This window comes from Muscardinus avellanarius (genome assembly GCF_963383645.1).
Source record: "Muscardinus avellanarius genome assembly, chromosome: 20".
In the NCBI taxonomy this organism is placed as follows: domain Eukaryota; kingdom Metazoa; phylum Chordata; class Mammalia; order Rodentia; family Gliridae; genus Muscardinus; species Muscardinus avellanarius.
The window spans coordinates 17330679-17343783 of record NC_137806.1 but is presented as its reverse complement, the minus strand read 5'-3'; the positions used below and the strand labels follow the sequence as shown (position 1 = coordinate 17343783).

At 37.5% G+C, this 13105-nt stretch overlaps 1 protein-coding gene across 1 annotated transcript in view; it reads right to left on the bottom strand.

Moving 5' to 3' along the window:
* Nucleotides 1-807: 807 nt before the first annotated feature.
* ITGA8 (integrin subunit alpha 8) overlaps nt 808-13105 on the bottom strand; it is a gene marked incomplete at both ends in the record, with an annotated part of 195350 nt that continues 183052 nt past the window's right edge. The window contains 3 exons of the mRNA XM_080717210.1: nt 808-894; nt 2930-3052; nt 9099-9200. Coding sequence (XP_080573336.1) covers nt 808-894; nt 2930-3052; nt 9099-9200 — 312 coding nt within the window. The remainder of the gene's footprint in view (nt 895-2929; nt 3053-9098; nt 9201-13105) is intronic.

Below are 13105 nucleotides of genomic sequence, written 5' to 3'. Positions count from 1 at the left end.
AATGCAACATTTTTGTAAAGCTAAATTAAGCAGACGTGAGTCTGGATAGTATGAATAAAAGTAATTTCAGGTATAAGGCATAAAAGGGATTAAGTGAAACTGACTCTTAGTATCAATTTTCTTGACCTTAACAGTCTAAATTCTGAAGCTCTGTTAATGTGTTATCTGCACAAAGTGGTTGTCTTAGGAGGAAATGAAGTGAGTGACTTAAAAAACTAGGTAATCAAATTTTAATTCCCAATTCCACTAAGTCAACTGGAATCTCAACCTAGAGAAATGGAAAATAAATAAATAAAAATTTATCCTCACTTACAAGATTATCTTTGTTGTTTCAAAAAAGTACTTTCACAGTACCAACAAATATTGCCTGTCTCCCTGAGCCATCACACCATTAGACATCTTTCCTTTCCAGAGGGAGGTGTCAGATATTCCACTGGATACAGTAGTGTTGGACGGTTCCATCTTAGTTCACCTTCTAAATTCTACAGTAATTCAGACACTTCATCTTTGCAAACTCAAGTTGGATTTACCTGGGCAGCAACCCAAATTCCCATACCCATTTGTCTGCCAAATGTGGAATGATGACATCAAAGAAATCTTCCATGACTGTTGGTTGCTTCTACACTGTTGGCTTTTCCTCTTCTAAGAGGGTTCTCTGGGCTCTTTGGAAACTCCCACAGCATGGAAGATTGGTGGTGAGAGTCTCAGGAGCCCTTCCACTTCCTAGGTCATTGGCAGGTAGCCCTTAGTTTTTGCTTTTCTTCAAATGGGACCAGCATTTACATTCCTGGACTTGGTTTTCCCTGGTCAGGACTCAGGGGTCTTGTCGCTTGTCAGCTGTTCTGTATCGGCCAGGTCATCCCGGGGAGGTCTTGCTCTGTCAAAGAATCCACACTGTGGAAGAGAGAAACAGGCTATGAAGGCAAGTGTGGGGGGACTTGCAACACCCCTTCTTTGAAGATTTTCCACTTTATATATTTCCTAAGGAACTTGGAGCTCTGTGAATTTTATCTGCCCCGTTCTCCAAATTAAGATTTGAAAACATCACATTGCTTACCTGTAGAGAGGAATTCATTGTGCAGGGCCAGGCGGGAGGGAGGCAGAGAGTTTGTGTCCTTCCTCCTGCTATCGTGTGTGTGTGTGTGTGTGTGTGTGTGTGTGTGTGTGTGTGTGTGTGTTACTAGGGATTGAACTCAGGGGTATTCTACCTGAGCTATACCTTCTGATCTATTTTATTTTGAAACAGGGTCTTACTATATTGTGGAGGGCCTCACTAAGTTGCTGAGGCTGGCCACAAACAAGCAATCCTCCTGTCTCAGCCTCCCAAGTACTGGGATTACAAGTGTGTGCTATTGAGCCCAGATAATATGTCCGTATTTTAAACCAATATTCTCCAGAATGACAGCAATTTGTCCCAAGGATTCCTTCTTTGCCTTTCTGCATGCTTGCTGGTACTAACTGTTGACCAGAAAAGGAACCTTATCTCTTGAGGAGTACAGTAGGGACCATGAGATGGACTGCAGGGAGAACTGATTTTGCTGCAGATCCTTATGCAGTTGCCGGGGCATATAGTAAAAAAGAAAAATGTGATGTGTCATTTAGTTCAGTGGAGGTCCAGGCAGGCATAGGCATTAGTGACTTTACATAGATTAACCAGAAACTCTGGGTGAGGGGGCTCTGGAATCTTCGTACCTTGGAATTTCAAGTTAGCATTTTGCTAAAGAGGATGTGTCTTTTTCTAGAAACCTGGAGCCTCAATTTTTTCTACTGTTTCCCATGTTGAAAACTCAACATGGGTTCTTTTGCTGTGCGAGTGGAATATTCTGTCACTTGGCAATGTGTGACTGTAACTTTATTTTATTTATTTATTCTGAAATGATCTAGCTAAACTGCTGAGGCTAGCTTTGAACTTGTGATCTTCCTGTCTCAGCCTCCCAAGTACTGGGATTACAGCCCAGAGATGTGATTGTATATTTTGTTCATTGGAAATATAGTTATGATGAATAGCAGAATAATACAAAAGTCATTTCTAGGTGGGTGTCATATACCATGTGGGCTCAGGATGGCACTAAACAGTTGATCATAATTAGAAAAACTATTATTTAACTCAAAGCCAAGCTTTTCTCATTTTATGGGTCTATTAAGCTTGCTGTGTATTATTTCAAAATAAAAGTGTACCATGTTTGTAAGGAACTATAACAATAGTGGTTAACTAAGCAGTGACTGAACAATCTTATAGTCATGTAGTCAATTTTCACATTGTTTTTCTCCTGAAATAGAAGGCTCTCTACAACTTGGCAGTTATACAGGTTTTGGGGCCAAAAATTAGTTCCTATTGTAGACTCCGAGAACAAACAAGGAAAATACGTTGAAGAATAACTTAAGGCTTTCTAGTAAGGATGACAAAGTGGCAAGATTAAAAATAAGTCTAAGTATTTTATAATATGCATGATCTCTTTGACCTAATTCATAGTCAAAATAAAAAATAGGATGAACCTATACTAATTAATTTAGTGCAGTACTTATAAGGAAAAGCCACAAAGGATTGATGATAGGACCATGTCAATAATAAGCTTAAGGTCATGGCTAATTAAAAAAAGAAGTTTTCAAAGTAACAATATTACTCCAAGCACCTTGGAAAGAAGATCACAGGTCTGAGTGAGTACAGTCTCTTATGTATTTATTTATAAGAAGTCTCATGATGAAAACAACAAAAACCCCCCTGGTCTTCTTAAATATGAGCTACACAAACATATTAAGTATGTCAAAGCAAGTAAGACACAATTTTCCCTTTACATACTTCCAACCTTTCAAAATCTCCAAATTGTGCTTTTAGCATTATCTTTAAAAATCCCTAACAGTATGCTTCTATTATTATCTGCAGAATTGCCTCTGTAGTCCAAAGGAAAAATAAAGGAACTCAACTTACCTTCCATAAAGCTAAGGTTAAAATGGCCAGAACCAACAGTCCAAGAAGTATTGCTAGTATTATGACCCATAATGGAATGGAGAAGGAAACGTTTGGGGTTGCCCAAATAACGGACGTCTTAATCTGAAATGAAAATGAAGCCAGTGAGCTTTGCCTGAAAACTACTTGGTGAAGCACTTTAGTTTCTGCCATTATAGCACTGGACACCATTCTGAAAGGACCCATATAATAACTGAAAACATCCAAAGAGAAATTTGGCTATAGTGCTTGAACACAGACTTTCAAAAACAAGCACATTCCCAGATGTGGTAGGTCAGGTGAAAGTCTAGCTATGAACACTGGGTAGGTGGCTTCACCACAGGAACCCTAGAATAGAACTGAGGTGGACCCAGAGCCAACATGAGGGAAGGAAGGACCTTGGGTCGAGCTGGACCTTATGGAGAAGACTGCCAAAAGTCGCCTCCAATGAGCATCGAGTCTGTCTGCATCTGTTTCTTTTTGTAACTCAGCTCATCTCACTGAGAGATGAGCTTGGATAACCATGAACCTTAGATGTGTAAGAAGGTTAGAAATAATTTAATCAAATACCATTATTTTACAGAGGATAAAACTGAGCCTCAGCGGGACTGAGTCATAACATCAGTACACAAATATTAAATAGATCAGGATATGCTTAATAGGGTCCTTTGAAGCAGGGAACAACTTTATAGGGATAATTAAAAGACCAACTGGTTTTTTTTGTTTCCGTTCACTTCCAAAGAGTCTGACAGCACAGCTGTAAAAGAGTCTGTGAGGGGCTGGTCACTGTGCAGTGATTCAAAATTCTGAAGTTCCCTTTCACTTCCTAAATTCTGGAAGCCTCATTATCAAAACTGTTTCCAGTTGGCTTCCAGTAACATTAGGTTCATTTAAAAATGCCACGAGTACTTTGAAGTGTTAGGATTATACATGTCACATACATTTCCCATATGCCGTTCTACACAATTTACCAGGGGAAAGGGACTCACAGAGTCTCACAAGACAAACTCAAAGTGTCTCTCCTGTCTGTCTGCTTTCTTCTTTCTCTGCCTTTAAATAGATACCCATCCAGCAGGGTCCTCAATGGGTATCTATTTAAATGCGACTGTGGATGCACCTGTGGCTCTTCCTTCATTGGGGTCTTCTGCACTCATCTGGACCTCTTGCTGTCTGTTTAGAAAGTCACCACACCAAGGTCAGCGGAATACAGACCAAACAATATTGACTTGAGAACTCCTTTCAGGTTTGCAGTGCAGAAAAAAAAGACTTACTGGGAAGAGCCAGAAGTTACACATCATTAGAAGAGTCACATATATGTCTTGGAAAGAGAATTTCTTCTGAGAATAGAGTGACCGAGGGTCATATGACAGATTCATGTCCATAAATCTGCCGGCGGCAACGGGACATTTCACTTGCAGGTGGGAACCAGGGATGCACAGCTTTCCCTGAAACTCAGTATTCTGTGTGGATGAAGACTTATAGTGCAGGTGAGCTTGAAAGGAAGTGACTGACCCCATCAAAGTTTATTTAAATATGCACAAGTCCTGTGGAATCGCAGGCCAATTTGGGAGAAGCTTGAGCAAGAAGTAAAATGCTGGAAATGCCCACATTTTTTTACTCCTAATATACATATTTGTCTCACAATTTATCTTGCCAAACCCACTGAATGCTTAGATTAAAGTAGTCATTGTGTAATAAAAAAAGAAAACCGGCCCATAGTTTTAGAGTTTCTAATGACTAATCACTGACTTATAGTAAGAATCTTTAACTTGTTTCAAATAATATTTATTAATCACTGCATGTTCTTTGAGGCTTTGTGGTTATTGTTGTCAGCTATAACTTAGACTGGATCAGTGCTGCCCCTTCCCCCAAATAATTACATTTTATAATTATATGAGCTACATGTATAATTTATAATTTCCTAGTAGCCATATTAAAAGGAGTTAAAAGAAACAAGGAACATTAATTTAATAATATACTTTAGTTAATTCTAAGTAGCAACTATTATCTATTAACAATAAGCTGATTATCATTTCAACATGTAGCTGATATATATTTTTTCTTTTTTTTGTGGTGATGATGATTGAACCCAAGACCATTCTACCTCCAAGATATACCCCAACCTATTTTATTTTTTATTTGAAACAGGGTCTCACTAAGTTGCTGAGGCTAGCTTTGAACCTGTGATCTTCCTGTCTTGGCCTCCCAAATACTGGGATTACAAGCATGCACGGCTATTCCCAGATTAATATAACAATTTTAAAAGATATCTTTACACTCTGTTTTTTACTGTTTCCGAAATTCAGTGTGAACTTCACATTGGTGACACATAACAATGACGAGATTTTCAATGCTTAAAGTGAAATGTGGTGTAGCAGAAATATCAATGTGTGTTTAATGGAAGGAATAGTTTATATGGCTCATCTTTTCCATTTACATCTAAATAAGTTCAATGAAATCAAAGTACAAGTTCTGTTATTGGCCACATTTCAGGAACTTAATGTCCACATGTGACTAGCAAGAACCATGCTGGACTGCACAGCTATAGAGAGTTTTGTACGATTTCACACAATGGTGAGAGGTGTTGAATTATCCAAGCTCCTCATTATAAGATTCTTTCATCAAGATGGTGTCTCAAGGCAACAGATGGGGTATATGTAGGGCAAAAGCTTTACTTTCACAACATAGGCTTGTGATAGGATATCTGAACTTCTTTTTAAAAGGGTTACTGTTGCTGGGCGTGGTGGCAAATGCTTGTAACCCCAACATTCCGGAGGCTGAGACAGGAGGATCACGGTTTGTGGACAGCCTCAGCTACTTAGGCCCTTTGCAACTCAGTGAGACCCTGTTTCAAAATAAAGAATAAAAAATAGGCCTGAGGTGTAGCTCAGAGGTTGCCCCTGGGTTCCACCCCCAGTACCCCCCCCCAAAAAAAAAAAAAAGATTACTGTTGAGTAACTGGAGTATGTAAAATTTAGGAGAAAAATCTATTTGTGTGCCAATGAATCAGCAGTCTATTTTAATATGTTTTTTGTTTATCATAAACTTGTAGCTACTTAAAGAAATAGCATAAATTTTTTTTAACAATTTACTTATTTTAGGAGGTAGAATCCATAAATAGTAAGTGGTTTGGATTTTCTTAAAGTGATCTTAAGTAGGGAACATTTAATCTTACCTTCATCATGTCATAAATCTTGTTGTTCTTTATTATGGTCGAAAAGTCATAAACAAACTTTTAATATGTCTACCTTGTATCACTGACATTTATTATATGTTTTTGTATATTTTGACAAAAAATACCAAGATAGATGGAAAAAGTTCCCTTGTATTTGCAACTGTAATTAATGTTGACGTCTGTATTTATGTATCACAAAAATCTTGTGTAAACATACTTCAGTGGGGTCAGAAGAACGCTTTAAGTAAATGAACCAGGACACTCTATCTACAGTGCCATGTAGAACACAATAACACAGAGTGGACCAGCTGGGCATACGTCTACAAAGCCTCTGTGAGACAAGTAGTCTCCATCTTAAGTCTACACGCCAAATAATTGTTTAGTGTAGGGATTCTATTTTCAAGTGTTGAAGTTTTGTTAACAATTCTAAAAATAGATTTTTAATTTATGTATTCATTTTTAAATAAGAATTTTCACAAGGTGCTTTATACTAGCACCTTTGACATTATATTAGATAATAACACTATTTTTACAGATGTAAATTTTAGAATTGGGCAGTGGTTTTCATGACCTGTAAACGCCAAGGTTCATTGGTGAGCCAAAATAGTTGAATAATTTTGTTCAAATAGTTCAAATAGTTGAATAATTTTGTGTGTGCTGTAGTGATTCAGTACTCACTCATATCCCTTTGAGTCATACAATCTTTGCCTCACTTCTGAATAGGACAAGTGTCATGTTGGTTACAAACACAGATTGTTGAAGTGATTGCTATTTTTTCCATACGTAAAGCTTATATATGCCTTAAGAAGTGGTTGGATTATGACAGTTTGAAAATAAGTACAAACAAACTCATCATCTTACAAAAGAATCTAGGAAAACAAACACATATTATTTACTCTCCTTGAAAAGTCATTCCCCAGTGGCAGACTAAAGAGCTGAGGATTCTCAAACTACTTATTCCAACAGATTCCCTCCCTTATCGGAACTCTCTTCTGCGGGCCTCTTCAAGAGAAGAATGACAAGACCTTTGAGAGGATGTTGCTATAAACAATGTCTGCTGGCTCCAACTCGTGTCCTTCTCTCAATTCAAGCCACAGAAATAGTATTCCCCTGCACTATACAGCTGACTTAGTACTGGCAAGATTTTCTCTGGTTAAATTTTAGGGAAGTTGAAAGCACTTTCATTCTGAAATGTTTTTCCAATAACCTTTATCTAAATGGTGCGGTAAATCATCTACATAATAGTATTGTTTTTTTATGACACAGTAACCAGTGATGGGGTGGAGAAATCATGCATTTGATCATTTCATGGATCTTTTGAGATGAGTTGAGAACAGCAGGCTGTCACCTGTGGCCAGCACAGAAAGATGCAAGCCTGTTGATGGGACCGACTGGAACATGTGTTTCTGTTATGAAACACATGCTCTGAGAAAACAAAAGGACCTGGATTTATCTCCCTTCTAGTGATAAGCCTTTGAACCTCTTTGGATGAATAGTCTATATTAAATGCCCTAAACCTCTGTTTTTTGGCTTGGACATAAATCTCACTACAGCATACAGCTCATGAGAAAAAGAGAGGTGATCTAAATGAAGAAATATGTGTTTGTGCTGCCTTTAAAATACTGTGTGCAAATTTTAATTGTCATTTCCAATGTGAGCTTATTGGACTTAGAAACATAAGACATTCAAGAAGGGTACTAATGTTTATTGAGACTTGAGACTTTTACTTGCTCCAGAAGCTATAATATATATATATATATATTCAACAATTTCATCAGTTGGATGTGTTTAACAGTCCTAGAGGAATAATGTGACTTCCTGAAAGTTTCCCTAATTGGAGCGAGGCAGAGGCGGGATCAAATCCAGGTGACTCTGTCCTGAAAGCCACAGATTTTCCTCTGGGTCACCTGCCTGTGCTACAGCTCTCAACTCTGGCTCCACTGCAGAATCTGCACTTCTGAGGCTTTAGACTTTTTATTGGTGTATATTAATTATATGTAATAGTGAAATTCATTATGACATATTTGTAAGCAAATTTATGATTAGATAGTGTCCACTGAAGAGCTCATGTATTAATATTCAGAGTTGATATAATTAAATGGTCACGAGGATTGTAATCTTATCAGTGGATGAATTTACTGTAATGGATTTATTGGGTGGTAACCTAGGCAGGTGGGGTGTGGTGGGAAGAGGTGGGCCCCTGGAGGTGTGGCCATGAGGATTATATATGGTTCCTCTTCTCCTTTACTCTCTCTTGCTTCTGGCATCTGTGAGGACAGAGCCTCAATCTCTCCCTCTGTCTGCCTCCCACCACCATGTCTGAGCTCCTCAGACCCAGCCTAACACAGCATGAACCCTGAAATCATCAAAACTGTAAGCAAATAAATCTTTTTTCTTCTAAATGTGTCAGTTGTTTAGGATTATGGCAGAGAGAATGTTGACTGAGACATGCAGATAACGCACTTTGATTAATTTTACTTGTCAAGCTTTTAAAGCACAGCACCCGGACCCCATTCCAGATCTATTCAGTCCACATACATGGGGTGAGGTCTTAGCATACATGAATTTTTATATATTTTTAAAGTTGCATGACTGATAATTCTGTTGCTTACTCAAAGTTGAGAATCATTGATCAGTGGATCAATGTATTTTTATCATTATTTTAAAATATACTTTTATTGATACATTATAATGATTAATTATTACAGTGAAGAGTAAAGATACAGGCTAGAAACAAATAACAATAGGATAAACTTATATACCATCTAAAACAGTGCTTCTCAAACTTGACTGCGTATTGATGCCAGATCAAACGGCCCTAGGAAGTTTCCAAACCGAAATAAGAATATAGCGATGTGAAGAAAGGAAAAATTTTCTCAAATCAATATAAATATTTGAAGCAAGCACATGCTAGGCAGCGGTTTAAAATTACTTCAGGTGTATTATATGTGCCCATGTATTGCTAAAAATACTCACTGCTATGCTTCCTTCTGGGAGTTTAGCTGGCTCATCTTTATAAGGCATCTTCTTAACTTCAAAGGATACCAGGGATGCAAGAGCATAGGGGTCATTTTTTCTCTGAAAGTAAAAGTATTTATTTAATTGCATTTCTTATAAAGCATTTAAAAGTTCTACTGATATCCACCCAATTGTTTTTAGTGTTTTCCATTTCCAATGTTTCTGCTTTCTTCTCCTTCCTTTCTTCCTTCCTTCCTTCCTTCCTTCCTTCCTTCCTACCTACCTACCTACCTACCTACCTACCTACCTACCTACATCTATTCATCCTTCCATCTCTCTAAACACCATCCACCCACCCATCCATCCATCCATCCATCCATTCATCCATCCAAACACCCAACCAATCATTTTCATTTTTAAAGATAATGTGTTTTAGCCAGGCACAGTGGCACATATGTGTAATCCCAGTATTCAGGAGGCTGAGACAGGAGGATCACAGGTTCATGGCCAGTCTCAGCAACTTGGAAATACTGTTTCAAAATAAAAAATAAAATAGGGCTGGGGGTGTAGTTCAGAGGTAGAATGCCCATAGGTTTAATCCCCAGGAGCACACACATACAAAATAAAAATAATGTGTATAAGGTCATATTTCTGTGTAAGGTTAAGATTTGTGTATAAGATAAAGATAAACAAAAAATCAGGGTCCTAAAAAGGAATGTATAGGATTAATATAGGTACTGTTGGTGAAAACAAAGGAGACGAAGAGAGGATGGTACTATGTTAAAAAGAACTTTATCATATTTCAATTTCTAGAGAAGACCCAGAGCAGGGTTTTCAGCTTCAGTGCTACGTGCATTTGGAGTTGGACAGGAGCACGTGTCCTCTCCAGTGTAGGATGTTCTGCAGCATCCCTGGCCTCTTCCAGCTAAATGATCTAGTTATGACAGTCAGAAATGCTTCTACTTACTGCCAAATGTCCCCCAGGAAGCAAAATCGCCCCAGTTAAGAGCCACAGCCTTACAGTATACAATATTTCTGACACAGATTTTCAGAACTTTTCACTGTTCAACTGGTTCTTATTATGTGAACTTTAAAGTCAAAGGTCAGAATAACCTTTGAAGACTAACCCAGGAGAGCTGCTTGGAGGGCTTAAGCTTCTGTGGCTCTTAGTCTGAGACAATGATTAGGTCTCCCAGTGCTGAGCTGCAGCTGGGCTCACAATGCTCTTGACTGCCAATTGCTAGAATTTCAGAAATGTCGAGTGCCAGTTGTTAAAGAGAAGCATTATTAAACCTTAAAAGTGTAAATTTAATTAAGTTATATTTCTAAAAAGGTAATAAATACTCAAAACAGTTCTTACTAATTGCTTTATTGTATTTTGCTATTACTTATGCTCTTGATACCACTGTCATCTACTGCATCTGTAAGGAGAAAGACCATCTAACCATGTGTTAATGGGCATCTGCTCCCAGCTCTGTGTTCACCAACATCATGCTGTTAGCCTGAAATAAGTCACAGTGGAAGAATCTACACCAGGGAAAGTGGAAAATGCTATCCATCAGATGTTTTTCCTTCCAGAGAGCACTGTGAGTCTATGATCATCGGCATCTATGATCCAGTGGGAGGCCTCCTGTGGCCAATCCAATAATTCAGACTCTAATGATTTTATTCAAGTATTTTTACAAAGTTAATTTTTCCCTATGATTGAAGTTGTTTTTAGTTAGCCCAATTTCCTATACATAATCAGGACAGGATGTATAATATAACTATTATATACATAAAGTTGCTCTATCTTTGGATTTTTTATTTCTTTCTAACTTCCAGGATAATGTCATTCACTTGGAAAAATTCTTTTGAAAGCATCATTTCTCAGGTGCTCTCTTCTCTGCTGAAATTTCCATTTTAACTGAAATTTGGGTTTTTGTCTATCTGAGAATCGTTTTTTTTCCTTAAAAAATTTTTTTATTGGTGCATTATATTCATACATCATATTGGGGTAAAGAACTTGTGTGTACATACATGTACACATCACTGATTTAACCCCTACCCAATTTCCACCCCTGAGAATCATTTTTTATAAAATTTAGAAATCTTAGCTCAAAATCTGAGCATAGGTGTTGATTTCAATCTAATTTCCCTTTCAGTCACCCTCACTGGTCGTAAACATCAGAAAAATTCTAGGAACTAGATTGTATGTGTGAGGATTATAATTACACACTTGGGTGAGTGTGTGTATGATCCCAAACCTCCAATAAAGAAGTTTCCATTCATCTCCAAGTTCAATTAAAAATTGCTAGGAAATTATATTTTTGTATGATAGTTTGAAGTCAGGTATCGTGATGCCTCCTGCATGGTTCTTGTTGCTGAGAACTACCTTGTCTATTCTGGATTTTTTGTTGTTCCAAATGAATTTGAAGACTGATTTTTCTATGTCTGTGAGGAATGACCTTGTTGATTTAATGGGTATTGCATTGAATCTGTAGATCATTTTTCAAAGAATGGCCAGTTTGATGATTTATTCTGCCTATCCATGAATGTGGAATATCTTTTCATCTTCTATGGTCTTTGATTTCATTTTTCAATGTTTTATAATTTTATTTGTAGAGGTCTTTTACCTCCTTGGTTAGGTTTATTCCTAAGTATTTTAATTTTTTGTGAGATATCCTGAGTGGAAGTATTTTCTGGATTTCTTTTTCATCTGGTTTATGTCTGGCATACAGGAAAGCTTCTGATTTTTTTGTTTTTTGGTGGCACTGGGGTTCCTGGAAACCCTTCTACAACTCTGAGCTACACTCCCAGACCTATTTTTATATTTTATTTGGAAACAGGATCTCTTAAACCAGCACGGCTGGCTTCGTACCTGTGCGATCCTCCTGTCTCCGCCTCCCAAGTGCGGGGATTACAAGCGTGCACCACCATGCCCAGCAAAGCTTCTGATTTTTAAAGATTGATTTTGTATCCAGATACTTTGCTGAATTTGTTGATCTAAGCCTTTTGGTTGGGTTTGTTGAGTCTTCTAAGTATAGAATCATGCCATCTGCAAATATAGCATGGTATTGGCACAAAACAGATACATAGACCATTGGAGCAGAATAGAAGACTCAGAAACAAATCTGCACACTTATAGTCAACTGATTTTTGACAAAGGGGCCAAAAACATACACTGAAAAAAATATAGACTCTTCAACAAATGGTGTTGGAAAAGTTGGTTAACCATATATAGAAATATGGAAATAAACCCCATTTTCTCACCCTGCACAAGAGTCAATTCAAGATGGATCAAAGACTTGAAAGTCAGACCAGAGACCATACAGTTCCTTGAGGAGGGCATAGGTCCAATACTTCAACACATAGGCACAGATAAAAAACTTTCTCAGCAAGACCACAAAGGTACAAGAAATTAAAAGGTGGACCAATATGTGGGATTACATTAAATTGAAGAGCTTCTGTACAGCAAAAGAAATACCAAGAACCTCAATGGAGAGCAGACAGAATGGGAGAATATTTTTGCCAACTATTAATAATTCATATCTAGAATAAAGGATTAATATCTAGAATATACAGAGAACTCAAGAAACTCACTGCTAAGAAAGCAAGAGAGTAAAAAATATGCAAGTGAACTAAATAGGCACTTCACAAAAAAGAAATTCAAATAAATGTATGAAAAATGTTCAACATTATTAGCAATCAGAGAGATGCAAATAAAAACTACCCTGAGATTTCACCTAACCCCAATTAGAATGGCAATCATTCAAAACACAAACAACAAATGCTGGCAAGGATGTGAAGAAGTGGGAAATCTAATACTTTGTTGGTGGGGTTGCAAAGAGCAACCATTTTGGAAAACAGTATGGAGGATTCTCAGAGGAATGGGAACAAATCTACCATATGATCCAGCAATACCACATTTGGCTATTTACCCAATAGAATGGAAACCAAACTATCAAACCAATAGATGAGTATCTATGTTCATAGCTGTACAATTCAGAGTTGCCAAACTATGGAACCAGCCAATATATTCATCA